At 37.3% G+C, this 23,642-nt stretch overlaps 1 protein-coding gene across 8 annotated transcripts in view; it reads right to left on the reverse strand.

Moving 5' to 3' along the window:
• CCSER1 (coiled-coil serine rich protein 1) overlaps positions 1-23,642 on the reverse strand; it is a 641,644-nt gene that overhangs the window by 478,688 nt on the left and 139,314 nt on the right. For all 8 annotated transcript variants that reach the window (XR_014955187.1, XM_085579114.1, XM_085579113.1 and 5 more), the window contains exon 5: positions 5-125. Coding sequence is in view for 7 of the 8 variants with exons in the window: in XM_085579114.1 (XP_085435240.1) it covers positions 5-125 (121 nt within the window). In the remaining variant the exon portion in view is untranslated. The remainder of the gene's footprint in view (positions 1-4; positions 126-23,642) is intronic.

Consider the following 23,642-nt stretch of genomic DNA (forward strand, 5'->3'; position numbering starts at 1 on the left):
TCACTGTTTGAACACATCAGGCATTATCATCTGTTCTTTTTTCCTTGTATCCACTGTTGTCTCTACAGGGGCGAGTACTACAGCCGCACATGACACTATTGACTGGTATGAGTCTTCCCGGCACACTGCAAAGATAAAAAGTATCAGTGTTAACCACTGAAATCAGTTTGCACTTGAAAGTAAGAAAAATGAAGAAAAAATCTATTCATACTGTGATAAATACAAATGCAAATAATTAATCAGGCTTCACTGTGGTCACATGCAATGAAAATGCTATTATTTTTCATGTTTCCTTGTTGAGTTGTGTTTTCTAATGTGCTTACGTCCCACATTTTTTGCCATTGATTGATCATTCACTAAGTTTTACCTAGCACAAGATCTGCTCTCAGCCTACTCTAGCTCATTGGTGTGTTTGAGTCCTAAAAGGACCTATATTTCATAAATGACATCATAGTATGAGTCACTTCTTAATTATTTTTCAACACCATCATAAGGGTGGAAATAATAAGTGGTTTCCAGGCAAACCTCCCACTTTCAGAAAGTTCAGAATTTTTTAAGAAAACTGATTTAAGAAAATCTAATTAGTGATTTATTTTTCACTTTTATGACTCATTTTACTCCAAAAAGGCCAAATCCAAACTGGCTAGAAGTGATATCTGATATCTGACTCATGCTTTCTTTTAATAAAAATTGTATCTGAATTACTGTGCTGAATGTTACAAATTAGACAGTATTTAGAGCTAGAAGAATGATCATGCACTTGAGCTGAGCATTTGGCTCAAATAGAACTAATAAATGAGTATCTAAAAGTTTCTGACCTCTGAACAGACAATTATATATATTACAATTCATGAACATTCTTAAAATGTGAATTTTAAGTGTCACTAGTAATTCAGCTTCTAGCAGTGATGACTCCTACTGATTTTGAAGCTTTAGATTGCCTTTACAGCCAAGGCATGAAACAAATGAAAGCTGGAATTAAGAGTTGGTTTCATTGAACAAAGCATGACAGCTTCTTATCTTACATTTGGTACTTCAATGTATTATATACAAGCAAGAAATGTGGGAGCCCGTGTTTAAACAGAAAGAAATGCAGTATTTTATAACATACAGAACTCTTTCATACAGAGTGAACACATGTCTACAGAGCCAATAGCATAACCTGTAAAACCAGAATGACTGTGGCAAATTTTGAGCAATTCAAACCCAGCAAGAACACATTTCACAAGTACATACATTTATGCAGGCCTGATACAGCTGAGAATTGAACTGGGACATTGATTTATTATTATGGTCTTCACAAGCATGTGCCCCCTTATTGCCCACAGACAACATACCTTTGGCACAGCCTATGCTCCCCTTACAAAAGAAAGAAAACTGGAGTAAAACTTCACCTATCTTGACCTGACTGGGTCAAGAACAGCTAACTGTACCATTTTAAAACCCAAGGGCACAACTTACTCTCAGCCCACACTCAGCACATACCAACAGGACGCAATGGTGCTACACAAACACCCCGAAACACCACCAGAAAAAGTCAGGTTGGGGCTGGATATTTCTATAAAGGTCTTTTTGTTCTTTCTGAGCAGTTCTGAGACATTCAGCAAGCAGCACAAAAGACTCAAGCACAGGCAGCTCTGTCAGGAAGGAAACCTTTTGGGGAGTGCTTGTAATTGCATTTAATTAATCTGATGTTGTCCAGTATTGTTTATGTTTGTGTTTTAAATATTAATGTGCACACTGCGTTAAGTGACTAAGCCACCTAAGATGCCTAGTATCTTACCTTACCTTCCTTTTTTCTTTGGAACCAGCATTACTCAATACTTTGTCACTATCAGACACACATCTCCAAAAGACAGTCATACACAAAGAGAACTTGCCATACTGACTGCAGGCATGCAAGCAGGATTTCTGTTATAGCTTGATCCACAACAGATTAAGATAAAACTAATGCAAAATACATTGAACTAAAGAGACAGCTTAAGAAAAAATTTAATTTTTGGTGACTTTACATCCTACTATATTATGTACAACCAGCACACCATCTACTAGTACGATTCTGCTTGGAAGGCACCAAGTAATTTATGAAACAACCAGTGACTGAGTATGTACAAAAAAAGAACATTTATGTCTCTTTGTCCGTTTATTTACAGTCAAAGAATTGCCAAAAAATAGGCTTGTCAGAGTGTACCTCTGATATTCAACACCTGAATTTTAGCCAGAAACACTGAGAGAGCATAAAGGATGAAACAAATACATATTTTATTTCAGAAGACCTGCATTACTACTAGAGTATCAAGTTATTACTTTAGAACTTGTAAAAGGTCTGGTGACAAGCATCACAGGGGAGGGTTTGTTAGATCAGGCACTGTCCACCAGAGTAGCTACAAAAAATGATAAATGAGGGAATCACAAGTAACAAGAAGACACTGCTAGTCTCCCACTCTTTACAGAAAATTCATTAATGAATAAAACTGTGAAATTGCTTTTGTTTAATAATTAATGCTATACAGGTGTTGTATAATCCCCTAATTTACAGCTAAAGACAAACCTAGTGGTCATCCAGTGATTGCAGCTCATGGAATGCATTATCCCTCCATTCTAGACAGCAATCCTCTTTGGTCTCACTTTTGAAAATCACTGCAATTTCTCCTTTTTATCTCAATTCTCTGTGCACAGTCGTAAGTCATTATCGACAGCATAATTAACTAAAATGTCATGAAGTAGTGATGGCACAGCAGCAAGCAATTTTCACCTACTGGAGTGTATGCTCTTACTACCTGTTCATAACCTTCATTAAAATAATGAGAACGTGCTTGAATGTGGACTCTCAACTTTAACACTGATGGGGACAGGCATTGTTTTACTTAAGACTGCATTTTACATTCCAAGCTCAACTCTTAAGTGCAGCTTCATTTCTACGACTCCATTTTTTAATCTACAAGTGGCTTATATCACCCCAAAAAAGACCATTCATGATGTCTACACATGCCTACGCGTCTGTACTTTTATGAATTGAAATCTGTTCAATCCTCAAACTATCACAAACATCAGAAAAACAATTACTCTAAGGGATCACTCCTTTTAATCATAAATCCTCTCACGCATCAAACTTGCTCCTTAACATCCAGCAAGAACTGAAAAATTTAGCCTTCCCATATGAATTGGTAAGGAAAGCAGAATTTTCAGTCATTTGAATTAATGCTTGGCAAAGTCATCAATGTAATCAGCTGTCTCAGCCTTCTATATTATTCCTGATACAGAATGGTGTAAAAAACTGTACAAGTTATCAACAAGGGGGAAAATCAGCCTACTTTGTACTACTTGTAGCAATTTCTTTAAGAAACTAACAATTAGTATCTCAGAAAGTGTTATACACTGAATACCTTCAGAAAAAAGAAAAGCAATTTGCATGCAAGTGAGATGGCATTTTTCTGTCCTTTATTCGCAATTTAACCATTACATGAACAAGCTAATAATTGTAGTGAAATAACACAACCAGAGGAATATCTGTGTTATCATTATAGAAACATATTTTTCTTAGTGGAACAAAAGACACTACCTACAAATTACAAGTCATGTAAAGGACAGCTCAACAGAAAAGGAAACAAACAGTCTTAGCTTCATAGACTACTATTATAAAAAATCTGTACTACTTTTGAAGCTGCAGTTTCTCCCCAGATCCTTCAGTTTAATGATGCATGCAGCTTGTTTTCTTCCATCGCCAAGTGTTTTAAAAGTACCCCATATATTTATCACTAGGAGTGCTGGCTTGGATTTACTCTAGATGGTTTAGGCAGTCCCAGAACATCATTCACTATCAAAACAGATCTTTACATCTGGAGAAGAAAAACATTAGGGTTTTTTTGTGTCTGCTGTTTCTTTCAAGAACAATGAGAATCACTAATTAAACACTTTACTCCTATTTTGAACCAACCAGTGAAAAATTTTTAATTCCCTAAATAGTAGGACAGTAGGAAGCCTTCAACAGCTACTGAATAGAATGTGTTTCTCCAGAGAATAAAAAGATTTTTAAACTCTAGAGATGTAATTTACATCATCTATTTCAAACACTTAATTGTACACACTTCCCCCCGCCTTTTTTTTTAATTGAGGAGAAAGAAAATCTGGTTATCAGTGGTAGCTATCAAAAAAAGTCTCCCTTGACACGATGCAAGATAAAATTAGCAGCAAGTACTACCTGCTTAGAGAAAACAGAAGGGAAATGTCCACATGCAGTGTGCAATGAAGCATAAGGGAATCATGACACAGGGAGACAAACAGTGAAGTATTTCTGGATTTCAGAAATCTGGGCACTTATCCTGACAATCCAAAGTATTTACATTTATGCCTATGAAGTTTAAATTATCAGCTCTCATCATTCCAGAGACAGATCAAATCTGGAAACAGATGCTGTTTTAGACCAAAAATCCTTCCGTTTTGGTAAAAAACTAAGCAAGCAGCCAGGAGAGTATGGAAGGCACTAAATGCTTTACCCTGAAAGATCAGTCAGCTGCCATGTAGGAGACAGGGGACTAGAGCATGAGGGAGTAACATCTGGATGCCAAATATCCAATCCCACATCCCTTTTACTACCAGGCCAGACATTATGTTTGAACAACTCTGAAACACCAATTCTCATTGCAGGCACTGATAACACTTTGGCACATGGTTCCCTAAATACCTGTCTGCCATGAAAAGGCTCAGGAAATGAGTCACCCTCTGAGGTGCTCTGAACAAAGGACAAGAGCTGCAAAATATGTAACCCCTACACAGGTTCCTCAGACAAGGGAAATTCAGGACAAAGTACTGTTATACTTAAAACAGAGCTTTTGCTAAAACAAACATGCCAACTAAACCCAAACTACAAACACACCAACCAACCAAAAGGAAGAGCAGATACATCATAAACTCCTTCAGTATATTAGAACAAGTCAAGAACTGAAGAAAAAAAAAACATTTACAACACACAACTCAAGTTATTTTGCCACAAAAGCTGCTGACATTAGAAATAATATATAAGAGAAGATCTTGAAATCCAGTCTATTAATTCTGGTATGTCCAGGAAGAACTGTGACTAACAACCATCCTTCCTGGGTGCACAGATATGGCCTCTGATAGTCCTAGGTCACTCAGAGGGCTCAGAAAAGAACCAGCATTCTAATTTGTTTCTCCATCAACCCCAAACATCAGCTGCATGAAACACTTCAGCAAAAACAAATTCAGTTCCATACCATATTTCTCAGCCCCAGAAACACAATAAAGTCTTTTACTACTTTGTTATTAAACCCTAAAGCCCAAGAAGACTTTCAGTCTCTTTAAAACAGCACAAAAGGTCAAGGTACTTCATGTGAAAGCTATTTTTGCCCATCTACTTATATTAGAAAAACCTCAATTTAAAAAAATAATAATAAAAAGGCCTAATTTTCCTGCTGCTTGATACTAGATTTGATGATGGTCTTTGGAGAAAAAAGGAAACTAAATTAATTTCAATTTTTTATTAGCTCAACAGTTTTTCTAAGGCCTCTTGTTACCTAGAAACAGCTACATTTCACAATATTGGTCAAGTGAATACTTAAGAGAATGAGTGTATATGCTCACAGTCCCCAAAGGGTTTGCTGTAATAATTTTGTAATAAAACCACAGGCCTGGTTCTTAAACACAACATAGTCACAATCAGAAATTTTGTAATACCAACAATTACAGACCCATTATGGGCAAATGAATTACTTGCTATCAGGTTCTTATGCTTCATGGCTCTTTTATACAAAGGCTGCACACACATACCTGCTTTGTGCTATCTGCACTGGTATAAAAACATAAAAGATACAAAAAGCAGCAGAAGCCAAGGAATTCCTCTTATACACCAGCAGTTCTGCAGTGATTATCTGCAACCTTGCTTTTATGTCCTAAGTTTGTTTGTTGTCACAAGCCACTGTGATAACACAGTAAGAGCTACAAGTGAAATTTGGGTGTGGTGACTTGTACTCCATGCATAAGAAATTAAACTGTAATTTTTCAGTGTTCATGCCTAATGGAACGCTGATTGAAAGGGTATGCCCTGGTCACCTAAGAACTGATCCTACAGACATGGTAAGTGATGCAAACACCAACTCCTAAAATAATCACATAGGTAATGACAAAACTGACGACCCACTTCTTGCATATTTTGTTAATTCCACTGCATTGAGAGAACAACTGCAGTTTGGTTTCTCCTGAGGCAGAAAGATGCCCCAGAGTAGCACCTTAACTCCCGATCAGTCTTCTCACGCAGCCTCCTGCAGCTTACAGTGACTTGCAGACTTTCTTCTACAAGGTGATCGTGCCTGTATTTACTAATCCCTCAGGAATTTTATAAATTTTTTCAGTTACTTAAGTTCTTGCGTGAACTTGTACTATCCACAATGCCCTGTAGACTTCCAAAGCTGACTATAGCTTATGTGAAGAAATATTCTCATCAGTCCACTTTAGACTTGCTACCAGCTTGTTTCATATCTGACCTCCCAGTTTTAGTCTTGGAGAAGACAGTGCAAAAATTCCACCTTCACCTTCCACTCTGCATTTTACAGACTTCTTTTGGATACTTAGCCAGCCATTTCTTTTACAGGCTGCACTATATGCATGTGCTCCTGTTTAAAACCTGTCCCATAGCTCTGATCACCCTGCTGACCTCTCCACAACCAACCATTCCTTGCTGAAGTTCCTGCAATGATAGATCACTGTAGCAAGGACAGCAGAAACTGTAACTGCATTTTCATAAAATTGAGTTAGTTTTTCAGCTGTAACTACTGTACACCTAAAACATTCTAAGTACATCTATTTGTGCTTGAGGCTGCTCCTGAGATACTTTCTTATTCACAGTGAACTACTTAAAGCAAATATTGTTCCAAGCAGCCTACACAGGAATTGAAAAATCAATCTTTAAAAATAAAGGCATATTCTGTATCCAGTAGGCAGATATCACTTCTCAATATCAAAAAGCTTTGGTTAAGTGTTAATAATAGAACTTTTAAAATGACTACTAACTTCATTAGCTTTGGCAGCACTATCAGGATGATGTCACAGGCTTGTATTTTTAGCCCTCCAGTCTCTGACTTGTCTTGTGACACAAGCACGAATAAGAACTGTGTGCACAAGTACACAACTGTGTGAGGGAAGGGTTATAATGAAGGACTAATGATCTGAATCCCACCAATCATATCTATTTCTGCCAAAATCCAGGAAATCTCATAACTGAATAGTATTTCTATTAGAATAAAAAATGGAGGCTTAGTCATTTGGTCTAGGATGTGTGGTGCTAATCACCACATGGGCCAAACAAATGCATCCATTTATTCCTAAAGAGTCTTTGAAGACAACTGGTTAAATTAATTAAATTAATTTACCACAGAACACAGCTGCAGGTTGGTTCATGGGGGGAAACAAGGCTCACCCAGACCTCCCCTTCTGGTAGCTTCTGCCATTCTTGGCAAAGCTGCCTCACTGGGTAATAAGAACAAAAAAAACCCACAGGATCTGGGTGATAGAAGGAAACAGAACAACCCAAAACTCCAGTAAGAATGGAAAAGTTAGTACTGAAAGTGCCAGTTTCAGGTGCAAGCATAAAGCCATGCCCTGGTAATAGCCATAAGGTACCAGCAACTGGGAAACCTTTGTGTCTCTTCCTACATGACATGGAGGAAATCCCAACAGGGATGCCACCAGCTGCAAGAGCTGTCTGCTTCAAAATTCTTTTTTCAGCCAAGAGAAAAATAAGAGTTTTAGTGCCGCTTTTGATCACACTTGGGTTTCTATTTTCTATTTATGTTATGCCTTCAAGAAAAGGAGAGAAAAAGGAGTGACTGTGACACTGGCATCTTAAAAGAAGGAATATAAAAAGGCCTGCAGGGCATTTCTGTAGGCAAAATACAATCCCCTGAAGGAATGACTACTCTAACAACAATATCCTCGACTGTCACTCACTGCAAGTAAAACTGTCAAAACCAATAGCAAGTATTTTCAGGAGCACAGGCTCCTGGCTTCAACTATTATTCTTGGCCTAGCTGAAATACAGACTGACAGGCAAGCAAGATTAATTTATTGGGTTTTGTATTGTTTTCTATTAAATGGCTGTAGTCACAAGAAATTTACTTCATCAATTAATATACAGACAAACCTCCAAAAGTAGAGTTTCCCAAGAGAATTTATTAAATAAAATTATAATGTCAGGTTTCTTTGCAGATTCTGAAAGCTTACCAGGAAAACCACACGAGGTATTTTTGTTTTGCAGGAGTATGAGGCTATCTGGCTTTCTATTATAGCCGTGCTGGCAGTCACTAGCAGAAGCACCAGGTACAGCTGCCAGTAGAATTGTACATCTCAGCTGCAGAATGACAGCCTCTGTCAACCCCAATGACAAGCAACTCAGTGCTCAGTCCCTACTACAGCACATTGGTCATAGGCATTCCAGACTCATTCCTCCCTTCACAAAAGTCACTCACATACCAAATATTAGAAATTTACACCAGACATTGAAACAAATAAACAGATCTGTAACAAAGATTATTTCACTCTTTACTCAGGGAAGATATTTTCCATATTTATTATAAAATGCAAGCCATTTCTTTTATACCCTTGCTCTCTTTAAGGTGATACACTCCTATAGAAAAGCAAATTCAGCCCAAGTGTCTCTCTGCAGTTATTCAACAATCCTGCAAACCTGCATGCACAAGCAAGCAGCTGGCTACTGCTCCAGCTGACTGCTCCAGTGTAACCACAAAGCAGGGGAGAAATGAGCAAAGTGGCTAGGTCATCCTCCACAGTCTTAGCACTCAGTACTGCCATAGTAATGGGACAGGCCAGCAGGAGCGCCTGATGACAGACCTCTGCACCAAGAGGGGAAACAGAGGCTTTAAGGAAGAGCAGGTAAAACAATGGGATAAAACAGAATACACAACACCTTCCTCCTGTGGGCAGCTATGGCAGACACCCACTAAACCTGGGTGTGAAGGAAGAACACTTGGATGTTCAAAGGGCTGCCAAGTGAAGGCTCTTCAGAGGTGTGCTGCGACAGCGAGCAGAAGATGGACTCCAGAAGATCAGTAAGCAATTTCCTTGGCAGTTCTCACAGCTTTTCATGCAGTACCAAGGAAATCATGTTCACAAGTTGGCTAGGTGACAAGAAAGGTTAGTGGCAGTTGTGGACTGATAAAAAGCCTCTCATGCCACAAAGAAAACTGAGAGAGAATATTATTTGATGTACCTGCAGTTTTAAAAGGCTGCCCATTTGTGCAGCTTGCAGATTTTGCTATGCTTTGTACGCACTGAATATGATTTACTACATTTCAAGGCCAAATAAAACTACTGGGATCATCTGATCTGACACGTGGCACAGGCACATCCTGTGGCTCTTCCAGAAGTTCAATATTATAGTCCTAATGCAAAACTTTGAAGAGTACAGGTCACTGCTCTGCCAGGTTTGTAAGTGATCTGAGAAATTCTTCCAATTAATGGTCAAAATAACAGAATTTTTTTTCTAATTTATTTTCAGAAATATGGACTCCTTAGCCATACATCTATGCTGCAGATAAAGCATATGCCAAGTAATATATATATGTATCTTTCTGAAAAGCGATAAAAAAATTGATCATTATGCTGATGCCTGTTCACACTTTCTCTAAAAGTCTTAACTATTCTTAAAAGAAAAACCCAAATTCACTAAGGCTTGAAGTCAAACCAAGTTTTGAGAGCAATATATTTTACCTTAAAGACAAATAAATTGATATAGGAATAGATTGTGCTTGGCAAAAATGGTTAAGATCAAAATGAATGTGAGACAAGCTCAGCAATATTGAAGAGCTACTAAACCATGATTATAACAAATTTAAATGTTTAAATGGAACCCAATGCAGGATTACAGCCCTAGAAAGAAAGAATGCAGACAATGACTATGCCTCTGAGGTGCAGTTTTGGTTCAAAGCAAACCAGCAACTCAGTGTGCTGTCACTGCAAAAATGTCCAACTTAAGCATTGGAATATATACAAACATGGAATTGGTGACTTTGAAGTCACTGAAGTCAGGCTCAACTCAGTTACCATTCCAACTTCTCAAAAAGGTGACAAAAAGATACACTACATTGTATGTGATCCTGTATGGGTGAAAATTCCAGACCTCCCTAAATAAGCAGAAGTCAAATTGGGGCATTAAAAGCAATTAAATTATTGGCGGGAAAAAAACCCACACACTAAACAAAAATGGTGACTGTCTGTCTACAGACATAGTTAAATTAAGATTAAAACTAAGATGCGTGTTTGTCAAATATATATACTTTAAAGTTGCATAGCACAACTTGACAAAGTATAATCACCTTGCTATTTAGGAGGTTGGATCTGATGAACTGAGGTCTCCATGTGTTAGAGTCACAAACGTTGGCTGTTCCAAGTCACACTTCAAAGATGTGACATAGATGCTCCAGTTGTACCAACACCTGAGCCAGTGTTTTTAATTATACAAGCAGTCATGACAAGTAAAATAGTGTTAGCACATATAGATGCATTTTGGAGGCTGTTTTCTTTAAGAAAGTTACCTAAACCATTTCCCCCTAGCCCTAATTTTCAAAACTGCTATTGATACTTACACTGCAGCCCCACAGAATCAATGGAGGGAAAGAAGAATCACATATCAGAAAATGAGATATAAAACTACATGGGGTTAATTTCTTTGAAAAATATTTTCCTTTGCATAGGTAATAACATGCAGATGTCTGTTAACTGGCCATGTACTGGTACCCATATGAAAATGTCTGAAAAACTTGAGAGCAGACTACCACAGGACAACAATGCATCATTGATACAGACTGATGCTGCAAACAGAATAACCAGAACTCAGTTGTGTCCACTCAGGCCTGTATTACATTTGTTCTAACCTCATTACACATTAAAAAAAAATACCAAAGAAGAGTAATTCAAATTCCTAACATTAATCAAATAAAATTGTAATTTGCAAAGAAATTCAGTTATGGGTGTTATGGGTGAAGTTCTCCACAGAAGGCAGCCACACAAACCTTTGAAGCAATGGAACAGCTAAAGCCAAGCCATTACAAATTCATCAGCTTCTGTTTGGATTCTACCAGTGGTATCAAATGGAAAGCAAAGAATGAACAAACAAGTCAGTTTTATTTTAGTGACAAACAACTTGGAGACTAGATAATAAGAAAATAAACATTTGCATATTATCCCTCAACTTTGATTTAAACAACTTTCCTCTGGTTTTGTTTCTAAAAAGGAAATAGTACCATTCAGTGGTCAGGTAGATTTGCTGCACTTTTTAAAATGAACGCAGTAGCACACACTGACAATATTAACACGGGAATTGCAAATGCTGAGCGTTGGCACAGTCACTAACACTGTTGTTTTTACTTGGGGAAATAGTGTAAATTTCTTTTTGAGAAGTGTGATGTTTTATTCGAAGCATGATTTAGAAGCTGCACTAAATATTTTAGCCATGTCTTCCTCAGCAGTAAAGAACTACTTGCTGTTCCTCCTGCTCTCCACCAGGTGATAAACTAGGCTCTAAATTTTATGATTACAGAAGAGGATACTGGGAAATTCTGTAGGAGCTGGCAGGAAGTTTTAACTCAAAAACCTGGTCCACAGAAAAAGTCATTATGTTCTAAACCAGCAGAAGATGTATAGAAAGTAGAAGTAAAACCTACATTACTGATTTTCAGTGAATAACATTCCAGCTGAAGATAAAAATTGCCAGATTCACCTGGAGCTCTTTCTGGATTCACCAGCCTCAGAATTTCTCAACCCAAGGTGAACTGGTTAAATAGGAGCAAAAAATGAACGCTCAATTCTCAAATAGCACCATTTGTCAAAGCAGATGAAGAGTGTTCATGAATATGGAAGACTGGTTGGGCATCTGTGAATCCAGAAAAATCTGGCCTAATGACTATTTAAATAGAAACAACACATTCACAGCCCCATGTTCCACTTTCCCTTGAGAAATCTTCCATCTTTACTTCAGATGTCATGCCAGAGGCATCCAAGGAACCAGCCAAGTACAACACATCCTACTGAAAGTTAGCCGAGTGCAAGTGGACCAGATTTCTAGAGGTACCTAAAAATTAAGACAAACCACTTATTTCCTAAATCACAGTGATTATGGACTGATCTTTTACCTACAACTGTGTATCATGGGATGTGACCTTTTAAAAACTCAGCTGTATCCATCAGCCTTCAACATTTGCTTTCAAGGGACAAGATTCTACTGCATATTTATGCAGCTGGCTCTGAAAGGGTGGCCCACAGAAACAACACATGCACAAAGTCCAGGCTCCAGAAAAGTTGTAACCAACATTGAGAATCAGAACAAATTGGCTCCCAAGTTTCCAAAACGTAGTGCACTCAATGACAGTGCTCCATTCTCATCCAAATGTCAACAGCCACCCCCTGCACAACGTAATTTAAAATCCTGGTACTCACTGGAAGGAGTCCCACTAACTTCAAGAATACTCCAGACACCAGGGTGCAAAGGTTACCCTCGTCTCTTCAGAGGGAGGGTGACTCATGGGATCTTCAGTATGCACAGCGCTTCTTTGCATTTTGGAGCACATGGCCACCAATTCTGGAACCTCCTCCCAATAGTTCTCTAAGCCACTGCATTTAAGAAGGTAATTTACTTCACTCTCTACTGAACAATTAAGCTCTTAGCTGATTAGAATTTAAGAGTAGGCCTAAGATTAACACTTGACATTTGCTAGAAGCCCTCAAATTTAAAAACAAGAATTATCTGGAAGTCACCCAATATTTTAAATATCATATGTATTAATCAAAACAAAACTTCACTTTTGATAAAATCTTAAATATAAATGTAATGTACCACAGTTAATCTACAAAAATATTCAAAATATAAAGATCCAAAAGGTGAAGAAAACACACTTAACATATCATCTGCCATAAAAACACCTCTTATAATTGTCCTATATTGTTAATTTGTATTCTCTAGTGGCATTTGAACGAGCTAGATGCTTTATACACTCAACAGCACAAAAAAGCTGGGAAATCAGCTATCTAAATTATCTTTATTGCATTTGAAAGAGTAATTCCTGTACTCTGATGTGAAAAGTCACACATAAAATGTGCTAAAGTACCCATTTAGATCTAAAAAGCAGGCAACACATTTTCTACTCAGCAAAGATTTCTCTGTATGCTTTTAATTTTTCTTCATATATTCACTATCTCTTTACTGGCTCTGGTGTCAGGGGTACTGCTTAGTCTAAGAATATAAAGCATAAAACACTGTTATGAGATAGCTGCAGTCCCCTGGGATTAAACACATGACCAGCGTTTCATTTGACTACATTTCTCCATCAGCCTCTGAACCTATGTTTCAGCAATGTAAATGGCAAAGATTATGTACAGAACTGCTACCCACAGATGGAAATACTAAGAAAAGAGCAATACATTAAAATTTTACATTGACCCTACTTCTGAATTCCAAGCATCTATTTTGATTTTAGATCTGCTAATGGATTTGTTACAAAAATGTGTTTGTAAAACAAAGTAATACATTAAATATTTTGCAACCTATCAATGCTGAGACAGAAGAAAGATTGTTCAATCTAACTAGAAAATGATTCCCTGAGCTGTACTGTCAGTATTAATGATGTCAGAACATAAAATATGAAATAAAGGAAAGATTACTATATATAGCAATGGCTCCTTCTGACAGAGCAGGAAGTAATGGTTGCACAGTACAGGTATGGGTTCACTGCAGCTTGACATAGGATATATGTAGCTCCCCATCCCAGAAAAAAAGTCAAGAATGACAGAAGGACCAGCACTCCTCCTCAATCCCTTGGAATTCAAGTAACAAGTAGCTAAAGACTGAAAGCTAAGATAGTAGTCAGGACAACTGTGGGATTCAAGGCTGACTATGGAGATCTCAAAGACACACACTTACTGCAGGACACATGAAAGCTTCCTTCTTAGATAACTAATTTAAACTATTAGTAAAAAAAAAACCAGCCAACAAGTGGTGTATTTTCAGCATGGTAGAAGTCAGGATTTCTGACTCTATCAGCCAGAACTAACAGCTCTCAGCTTGGTGTCTGAGTTAGCAGCTAAAACCTATCGAGCAGGAAGTTTCTACTTCGTTCTGGGGGTAACACTTATATTATCCTTTTGTTTTTTCTGTTGGCTTAGCTCTGAAGAACACAGAGGAATTAGCTTGTATTCCAATTGAGAGCAAGAGAACGGTTAGCAAACTAGAAGGAGTTGGCAAACCAGAAACAAACTGTGAGCTGATACAATCTCTACTCCAGTTTCTTTGATCAGCCTGTTGCTGATCAAAGAAACTCAAGTAGAGATTGTATCAGCTCACAGTTAAAATCACAGTTAAAATACACCTCTTAATTAAAAAAAAAAAAAACTACAGTGAAAAGGTTTATACAGAGTGTACCAAATGTAAAACCTTCTGTAAAATCCAGGATACAGGTGATGTGCCCAGTAGCTGTTCTCAGTAGGAGTTTCCCACACCCTAATTAAAGACTAACATGAAGATTTGGAGCATGCTGTGGCACTTCAGCATCCAAGAGGGCCTTTTAATGTATAGAGACTGTACAGTCAATCACAACACACACTGAGTTCTTCTCTCTCTTCTTGACTTTTTGAATACCTTGCTTGCCACAAATATAAAGAGAATGAAGAAATATTTCTAAATTAATGCATCAAAACCCAGTTGAAATTTAGCACAGAGAAATGGTTTTAAGCAATCTCCAGGTTCTGCCTTGATGACACTTTGAAAGCAAGAGAAGTAACAACCATTTGGGGTTTTATACTTTCTCACAGGACAATGAAACATCACAAGTTTGTGGGCCAAGGCACTACTACTACTAAAAGCAATTCAGTCACAAGTATCAGGAGAGCACTCAGTCAGAAAATTACATCCCCAGTGGTATGTCCTTAAAAGATGGGAAAACACTGCCATCTTGTTGGAATTTCTGGGTAACATACACAGATACCTACACAATGTCTTCTAAATAAGTACAAATACAACTGAAGAAATTATGAACTGATGTGAAGTAGAAAGGGTTTCATTGATAGGCTGCACAGTAAATGTCTCAATTAACCATGACTCAAGAAGCTTCTAAATTAGTACTGCCTTCCAGCTTCCACCTTTTTGCCTTGAAATCTCAACAGAACAGTTCTGGCTTGAAGAGCCAATGAAAGGAAAGGCAGAAAACCTATACCCCCTGCCTGATTTGCTAGTCAATATAAGTAAGGCATTGAAAAATAATCCTTTTTTGTTTCTTAAGGGCTTAATACCAAGTATCATTCAGAAAGAGTATTTTTTTCCTTTTTTAAGAATAGCACATTTATTCAAGTTCTTACACAGAGACTCAAAGTGTTAGTTTACTCACACTAAAAAAAAAAAAAAAAAAAAACAAAACAAAACAAAAAAACCTCTAGTTTAGTTATTTTAGCTCTTCAGATATATTCCTGGTGCAACACTGCACTGCTCCAGACTTATCCCAGCAGAAATCCCAGAAGACAAGGAGGACTGAATGGGACCATGGGCCCCACTAAACACTGCAGTGATGCTCTGGGAGGGAAGAAGGTTCTAGGTGCTGGGTTAGAGCCCTGCTCTCTGACTACAATTTTCATGCTGACAGAGTGATCAGCAAAGTTACTGCTAGTGTCAAAAAGCACTTTGGTTCAGTAAGAGAAAAAACACAACCACACCTTAAATGTCAACTGCTTTTCAAATCTTTTCAATGCCTAAATTTCTTATGGACTTCAGATATGGACCATTGCCTTCCTGATACAGGGAGTGTATGTATCATGATGACCTTACACTGTAAAAATACCCCACAGGGAGGTTTTATGCAAGGAATAAGCAGGGCTGTAACCCTGATATTTAATGGGGACAATGCCAAAGGTACACTTTGTAGAAGGATTTGCTGTTTAAGAATCTGATTAATCTTCACTAATTAGGTATTGGATAGAGAGAGATTACCATTCAAATTCTCAGTACATGGTGTTGATTTACAGTGATAGGAGTAAATCTGTAATTGCTCTAAATGAAATATTCTTTTTGGGTTTTTTGTTTTCATTGGTGTAGCTTGTTAGGCAGTCTGCTAAACATGTGAAAACACAGTCTCTGAAGATTCAATTACCTTCTTACCAAGTTGCTAATTACTGCTGAAATTACTGGTGTCATATAAGATTTTTAAATAATTATATAAGATGCAGGTAAAAATTAAGTTTTCTGTCACATAAGCAAATAAATACTATCAGAATTATTCTACCTACAAAACACTCTTTGTGTCCAAGGTCAGGACCACAAACTGTACCACCAACAGGTTTTGGAATTCACTGGCATCAGATACACAGGAAAAACAATTTTGGTGGAAGGGCTAGATGGGACATGGAAATGAGGATGCAGAAGGATAAAATACAATTTCTCCACATTCTGCCATATATCAGAAAATCAAGTTGAACAAATTTTCCCTAATGCTTAAGAATAATATCAGGGTACAGAAAGTTATACAAGAGTTGAATTTGGCAATTTGTGCTGTTATTTTTTTTTGTGGGTTTGAGTAAAAAAATTTTGATCATATGCCATATTATAATAGAAGTATATTTAGTTCTGCAAGATCTTTTCTACAAAAAGATGAGTTTCTCTTCTCTGTTGCTAAGGTCTCTCAGGTAAAGACAGGAGAATGAATGAGTTCTAATCCAGAACAGAAACGACCAGGTTACCATGTTATTCTGGCCTTTTTATAATAATTTCTATATATAGGAATTCCCTGTACTTACAAATCAATTTTTACAAAATGAATTATCACCTCTGTACTGAATTATTTATATCTAACCCCTTATTATCCCAAATGCAGCTAGACTACAATCATAGGTAGGGTGAGAAATAAAATAATTAAATATTACCAAAGCCTGCTTCTACAGTACCTTTTCCTTGTGGCCTTAATTCTGGTATTTCAAGCACTTTATAGCCAGTGAATTGCTTCCTTCTTAATTCACATATTCAATTTAAGCATTTTACAGCCACTGAATCACAGCTTTCCTTTAGACTTTCATTTTCCAATCAATGCTCATAGTTGAAACTTTTATTTGCAGGAGCATAAAAGTATATTCCTCTGCATAGTGGTAAACTGTTTTGAAATACTTTCTTAAGCTCAAGGATTTTTAAAAGTAGTTAAGTGTACAAGGTATCACAGTCAAACTGGATGTGCATTTTGAGTGAACCTTAAAATAACCTTATTTAGACAAAACTGGAGTGCAGATGAAGAGGGTGGACACAACAAAACGACCATCATTCCTAAAAACCTCACCAATACAGCAAAACTCCTGTGAGTAGATAAATGTAATGTGCACACATTTCTTGAATCGCAGCCTCCCATTTTGTTCATTAGGTGCAAAAGTAAAGCTAAGGCACAGCTTTTTAACACAGATGTGCATGTTGCTTTGCTGAGGCTGTACAGCTTACCTGAACTGAGCCTTATTAAACCCAAAAGTTTTAACAAGCACAAAATTCAACACCTCACTCTTTTTGGATGCTGGACTTCAGTCTGATTTCAACAGTCCATCAGTATCCATATCTGTAGTTCAAAAGGGCAGTCTAATCAGTCATTCTGGTAGCCTGGGAACAGAAGCAGTTTAAATCATCTTCCTAGAACCAGCAAGACCCTGCCTAACTAGTTAGAGCAAGTATGGAGAATAATGTAGTCCCTGTGCAAGACTGATGTCTCCTCACACACACAGAAAATTGGCAGGGGGAACTTATTCTGCTTCTAGTTATCCTCTTAGGCACTGAGAATTTTTTGGAGTAAATGTTAATTTGAATTTTAAGTAACACCCTCTGAAGCCACCATTTATTACACAGTTCTGTAAAGGACAACTAACACCTTAAAATGCTACAGCATTAATTATGTACATAAATCACTACACAAAGGACACATCGCTAATTTTAATCATTAATTTATTGTTTGCTGTTTTCATTAACAAGACCTAAGGTTTAATTAAGTACCACAGGAATAGTCTTTCATGTTCTCTGACAGACACTGTCATAGATTAAAGCGTTTGAAGACTTTCTTCCTCCTCCCAATTAGACTGGCGCCCTCCACACTCATCCTACCAATTTAAGGCACTGTAACAAAGCATATGAAGACACCTCACAGAACCAGGCACGACAAGCAGCTACCTGCAGTTGACCACACACCCCCAGAGCTCTTCCCTCAATGCCTCTGAGGCTCTATTGAGTACTCACTCCAACAACTGAACACTGTCGTAACATCATTTATGCTGCACATAGTGGAGATACATCACTCATTTTCCAGCTACTCTGAAGTTTTCAGAGACTATTAAAGAGTCTTGGATGGATGAGGCTGCTTTTACAGTTCAAATTTAGTGACTTCAGAGACCTGAACACCACAAGAATCAACTCGCACTGTGCTGTTCAGGGAGTTTATTAAAAGGTGTCACAACCTATTTGTTGGAGCAAACCTCCTTTGGTAAGAAGGAAAGGATAAAACTGTGCTGACACATATATTAAAAAGGGCTTCAACAACAGAAGCAAAAGTTAATTTAAAATAAAGCAGTGAGGCACTGTTACACTGAGGTAGCTGTATTTCCATCTATGACAGCAGTTATACTTCTCCAGTTTGTAGACTAATATTCTGGCTGGTACAACATATCATAGACAGTAGTATGATAGAGCCTCAGATAAAACTTTAATCTTCTGTCACTACTTTGCATAAGTAGTTAAAAGCCACACCTCTCTTGCTCTCAATGATCTGAAAGGAATCTTACTTCATTGTTAAAATTTAGCTTGTTCAAACTCTAGTTGTCAATGCAAATCCTTCAGCTGCATCCTAATTCTCTTTTACAACAAAGATTGTACAAAAAGAAACATGTAAAATGGAGGGAGTTATTTCTTCTTTCAAAAGATCATAATTTTATTATTTCATAGTTTTATTCATTCAAAGCAACTGACACCTAAGAGAAGATGCTGAGGATTGTGGCAAAGAAACAAAAATTATTTCACTGAATATCCTGAGCTGGAAAGGACTCACAAGGATTACCAAATCTAACTCCTGGCCCTGCAAAGGGGGACACTAAGAATCATACCATCTGCCTGAGAGCACTGTCCAAGTGCTTAGTGAAAATGTGTGACCCTGACATCCCTACACCTCTCCACCTCTAACCCTGCAAGAGTGCTTACTACCTTTAATGCATTCTTCCAGGTACTCCTCAGTCATAGCATATTCAGGAGGCTAAACTTTTCTTCAACCCTTAGATGGAGAAACTGAAAACTGAACTGAGTTGTGTTGTTATTTGTTTTCCATGTAAACATGAAACACTTTGGGAAATACACTTCATTTAATGACACCCAGGCTGAGAAGAACACGCTACCTTTTAAGAGCGACATGTGCACCAAAATCCATCTACTGAAATTGGTACTATTCAAGCTCACATTTAGGCACCTTGTAAGCATTCATGGCATGGATGATCAAACACAAAGATGAAGTGCAGATATGAAAGTTCAAGTGCAACTTCAATTGACCAAAGTTAAATCATTTGCTGCCTTGTCCAGTTCTGGCCCCTCAGTTTGGGAAGGACGTTGAGATGCTTGAGATTGGTGAGGGGCTTGGAACACAAACTCTGTGAGGAATGTTTGAAGGAACAGGGGTTGTCTAGCCTGGAGAAGAGAAGGCTTAGAAGTGACCTTATTGCTCTCTACAACTCCCTGAAGGGAGGCTGTAGACAGGTGGGGGTCGGTCTCTTCCACCGGGCAGCACTGACAGAACAAGAGGACACAGTCTCAAACTACATCAGGGAAGGTATAGGTTGGATATTAGGAAAAAATTTTTCACCTAAAAGATAATAAAGTATTGGAATTGTCTTCCCAGGGAGGTGGTGGAATCACCATCTCTGGATGTGTTTAAAAAAAGACTGGATATGGCACTTGGTGCTGTAGTCTAGTTGAGGTGTTAGGGCACAGGTTGGACTTGATGATCTTAGAGGTCTCTTCCAACCTCATTATTCTGTGATTCTGTGATTCTTTGAGAGTTTCAGATACAAGAATATTTATTATTCTCAAAATTATTCCAGAGCAACTACGTTCCACTTATTACCATAACCTTTTCTTTTCCCTCATGGCAACATCAGAATGCTTAACATGGCCTCTGAGTTTCTTTTTAGGTTAATGAACCATTGCTAATATAAATCAAAAGCAACTCACAGCTCTGTTGATTGAAAAACCTGTTGATTAGGACCAAGGAGAGAAACCTAGTTGGCTTCTTCCTTTTTATACTCTTTCTTCCACTAATGAATTAAAAGGTCAAATGCAATGAACAAGTCTAGCTATTCAGTTTTGACAGAAAGTGAGCAGATTAGAAAAAAGAATATGCAACTGAACAAGACAGTATTTACCTGGGCATTTTCTTTACCAAAATGAAGAAATCCTATTGTTTCATTGAAATTATGAATGAAAACAAATATATGGTAATTGCCTATATTTTTTAGCTCTATGTCTATTATTAGCTCAATCTCCTTTACAATTAGGTTTAAACTATCAGTTGATTAACACATCACTTAGGTCTATGAATGCTAGATAAAAATAAAAAAAAAAAAGGACAAAACATGGAAAACTCCAGCTAACTGGCTGTAATTCCATAACTTAGATAACAGAAAACTTATAGGAAATACGCTGCAGGAAAAATCCTGCACTGGCAGAAAAAAGAAGAAAAACAAACAAAAACAAATATGCCAGGTGAGGTAATTAGCTCTTCCCATCTGTAACTCCTGCACTATCCAGCTCTACGAGGCAATCTGAATGCTGCTGGTGAAGTGATTAGCAGCGAAAGAGGCAAAACTGGCATGTAAAATTTCAGGAGTAAAGCTTGAGGATTGTTTGCCTACTGTTGGCATTGGACAGTTTACACTAGTTGGAGCAATAACGACAAATTCTTTTTCAAATACATTGGCGTTCACAGCAGGTACTTGGACAGAAAACAGCAAAATTAGTATTGTTAGACATAGCTGGAGACTGAATTTATCTCATATTTAGGAAGTCATCTCAATAGCTGCTGAAGTTAGCAACTTAATTTGCTTTGAATTTAAAAACTAAAATTAATGGCAGCAAAAGAAAACAATTTTCAGCTCAATTTCAGTATAATGAACAGGAGCTGCATACATAAACAACAAAAGTGTTCTGTATTTTAAGATTACATATTGAACTTGATTCTCCAGCAATTCTTCAAACAAATTCCCATTTCAGTCAATTATGGACTGTTTATTTCATTGCTTTTTGAACCTTCAAACACCACTGCATTTAATTAATTAAACAAATAAGCAACAGTTTGATTAATCAAGTATATAACCAAAAAGCCATTAAAGAATCAGGATCAAGTAAACTTTCCCAGCAACTTCAAAACAAGATCACATCAATAGTTTTGTCAAGAAAAAAAAGTATATAAATAACAGAGGTAACATTCTGTAGATACACAACTGTATGTATGTAACTACAGCTTTACCACAGAACCTAACAGGAATCTGGTATGTCTCAAATACAATCTTGTTGTATGTGCAAGCAAAAGTAAGCAACTGAAATAATTTTAAAATGCTGAATATAACACATGGTATAAGAGGGACATGGAAGGAAAAAAAAGAAAAAAATCCCCAAAACCAAAAACCTCTCAGAATTCCAGTTCTCATAAATGACTGACACTAATTATGAAAATGACATGAAACTCCAGTGCATGAAAAAATACTCATCCTACAAAAATGTTTCACATTAATATAATTAGGCTACATTCATGTATCAATTAATTGACATCACTTATTTCTTCCAGCTAAGTGACTTTAAATTACTCAATACAAAATACAATCAATGTAGGTTACTATGGTGATCAGCATAATTCAGGAATAATTAGGTTATACTTTAAACAAACACATTTGATTCTTCAGCCTGAGGCTCAGAAAACATTCAGTAGGCACTCTGAACTTTAGCTTTCCTGACTGAAGTTCATGACACAGTGAGAAAACTAAAACTTCCAAGAGAATAATGCATTAAAATTATCTGCCCATGATGCTGAATTATGTATAAAACCATACCATCCTGCCAATGATTTCTGTTGAGTAATGATATTTGAAACTTATGAAAACAATTACCTGGCAATTTGCCTGTAAATCGATATGACACATTTAACTGATCATTTTTCAGACATGGTATTCCAGGCAGCAATCTCCCCACCACAACATTCACTGCATCAGGTAGGCCTGACCAGCATTTAGATGAGGAAGCACTGGAAGAGCAGGAAACACCTCTGTCTTGGGGATGGATTGTTTCTTCAAGAAGAAGAAACAAGTTCCCTGTCCCAATACCAATCAGGATCAGACTGTGCCTTTTCACAGTAACAACATAGAAAGACAGATGCTTCGTTCATTAACATAAGCCATAATACTGGCTTTTTTTCCAGAACTACAGTGATTCATACTGATCCTTAAAATCTGTGTTTGCTGGCTGGATAAAATATGTCAAAATATTTTCACACAAGAACGGATGGTCAATTATGTGTTCTTTCAAAATTTCGCCATCTAATTTTGAAAGAAAGCCTTTCTATGCTTCTGCAAATAAACAGATGCTAGCAATATCATAATTACTAAGTTCTAAACTAGAAGCCTTTCAACTCTCAATACTAGTGGATACCAGAAAACCATACAGAGAAGGTCTTGTAACCACAGGACCCAGTAAGTCACAAAACAATCCCATGTATGATTTGGTATGGAGCATACTGGTAAGTGTAGTTTACAAAAATGGCTCAGGTGGTTGCAGTGTTTTGCCTTGTTTTCCAAATTGGGTTTAAACGAAGAATACAATTAGTGAGATAATTCCATTAGCATTGATTGCAATGCAATTCAAAATGTTATTTTGAAATAAAATATTTTGAGATTCTTCAGGACGCAGAGCTTCAGTTAAAATATGGGTATGTGTACAAAAAATATACTTGTGAATTAAATACATATTGGCAGGATATGTATGATGAGAGCACACCTACAGATCTGCCCAAGACAGAATGACAGCACAGGGCACTGGAGCCCTTGGACCAGCCTCCTCCTCAGTACAGACTCATCATCACAGCCTGAGGATGCAGCACTTGATGCTCCCTCATTCCTGAAACTCCAGATCAGAATTTCCTGTTTGCTTCTATTCACTGTCAGTCAAGACACCAAGCTCCCTGTGGAGCAGTTTGTTGCACCACTGTCAGTCTGAAAGCTATTTACTTTCTCTTTTGTTAAGAGTAAACATCACTTGCAAAATTACAGCAAAAAAAGGTGTAACAAGAAATTCCTCAAACAATCCAGTCAGTATCAGAATCTTATTTGCAAAACACTTACTGCAAGTTATTAAATTGCAGGATACATTATAGCACTTGGAATCACAGTATATAAATACCTATGAAAAAAATAATGCATCCCAAAATGATCCTTATGTGAGAGATAAATACTGATGAGCAGAGTACCTTGTAAAGGATTATACAAGACAACCTGTGGCACAGATAGAAGCAGATCTCAAATTTCCTGAAGTGAAACTACACACTTTTCCTTTTAACTATATGACTTATTTTTGCTTGTCCACA

The sequence above is a fragment of the Lonchura striata genome, chromosome 4 (genome assembly GCF_050655825.1).
Source record: "Lonchura striata isolate lonStrDom1 chromosome 4, ASM5065582v1, whole genome shotgun sequence".
NCBI classification, from domain to species: domain Eukaryota; kingdom Metazoa; phylum Chordata; class Aves; order Passeriformes; family Estrildidae; genus Lonchura; species Lonchura striata.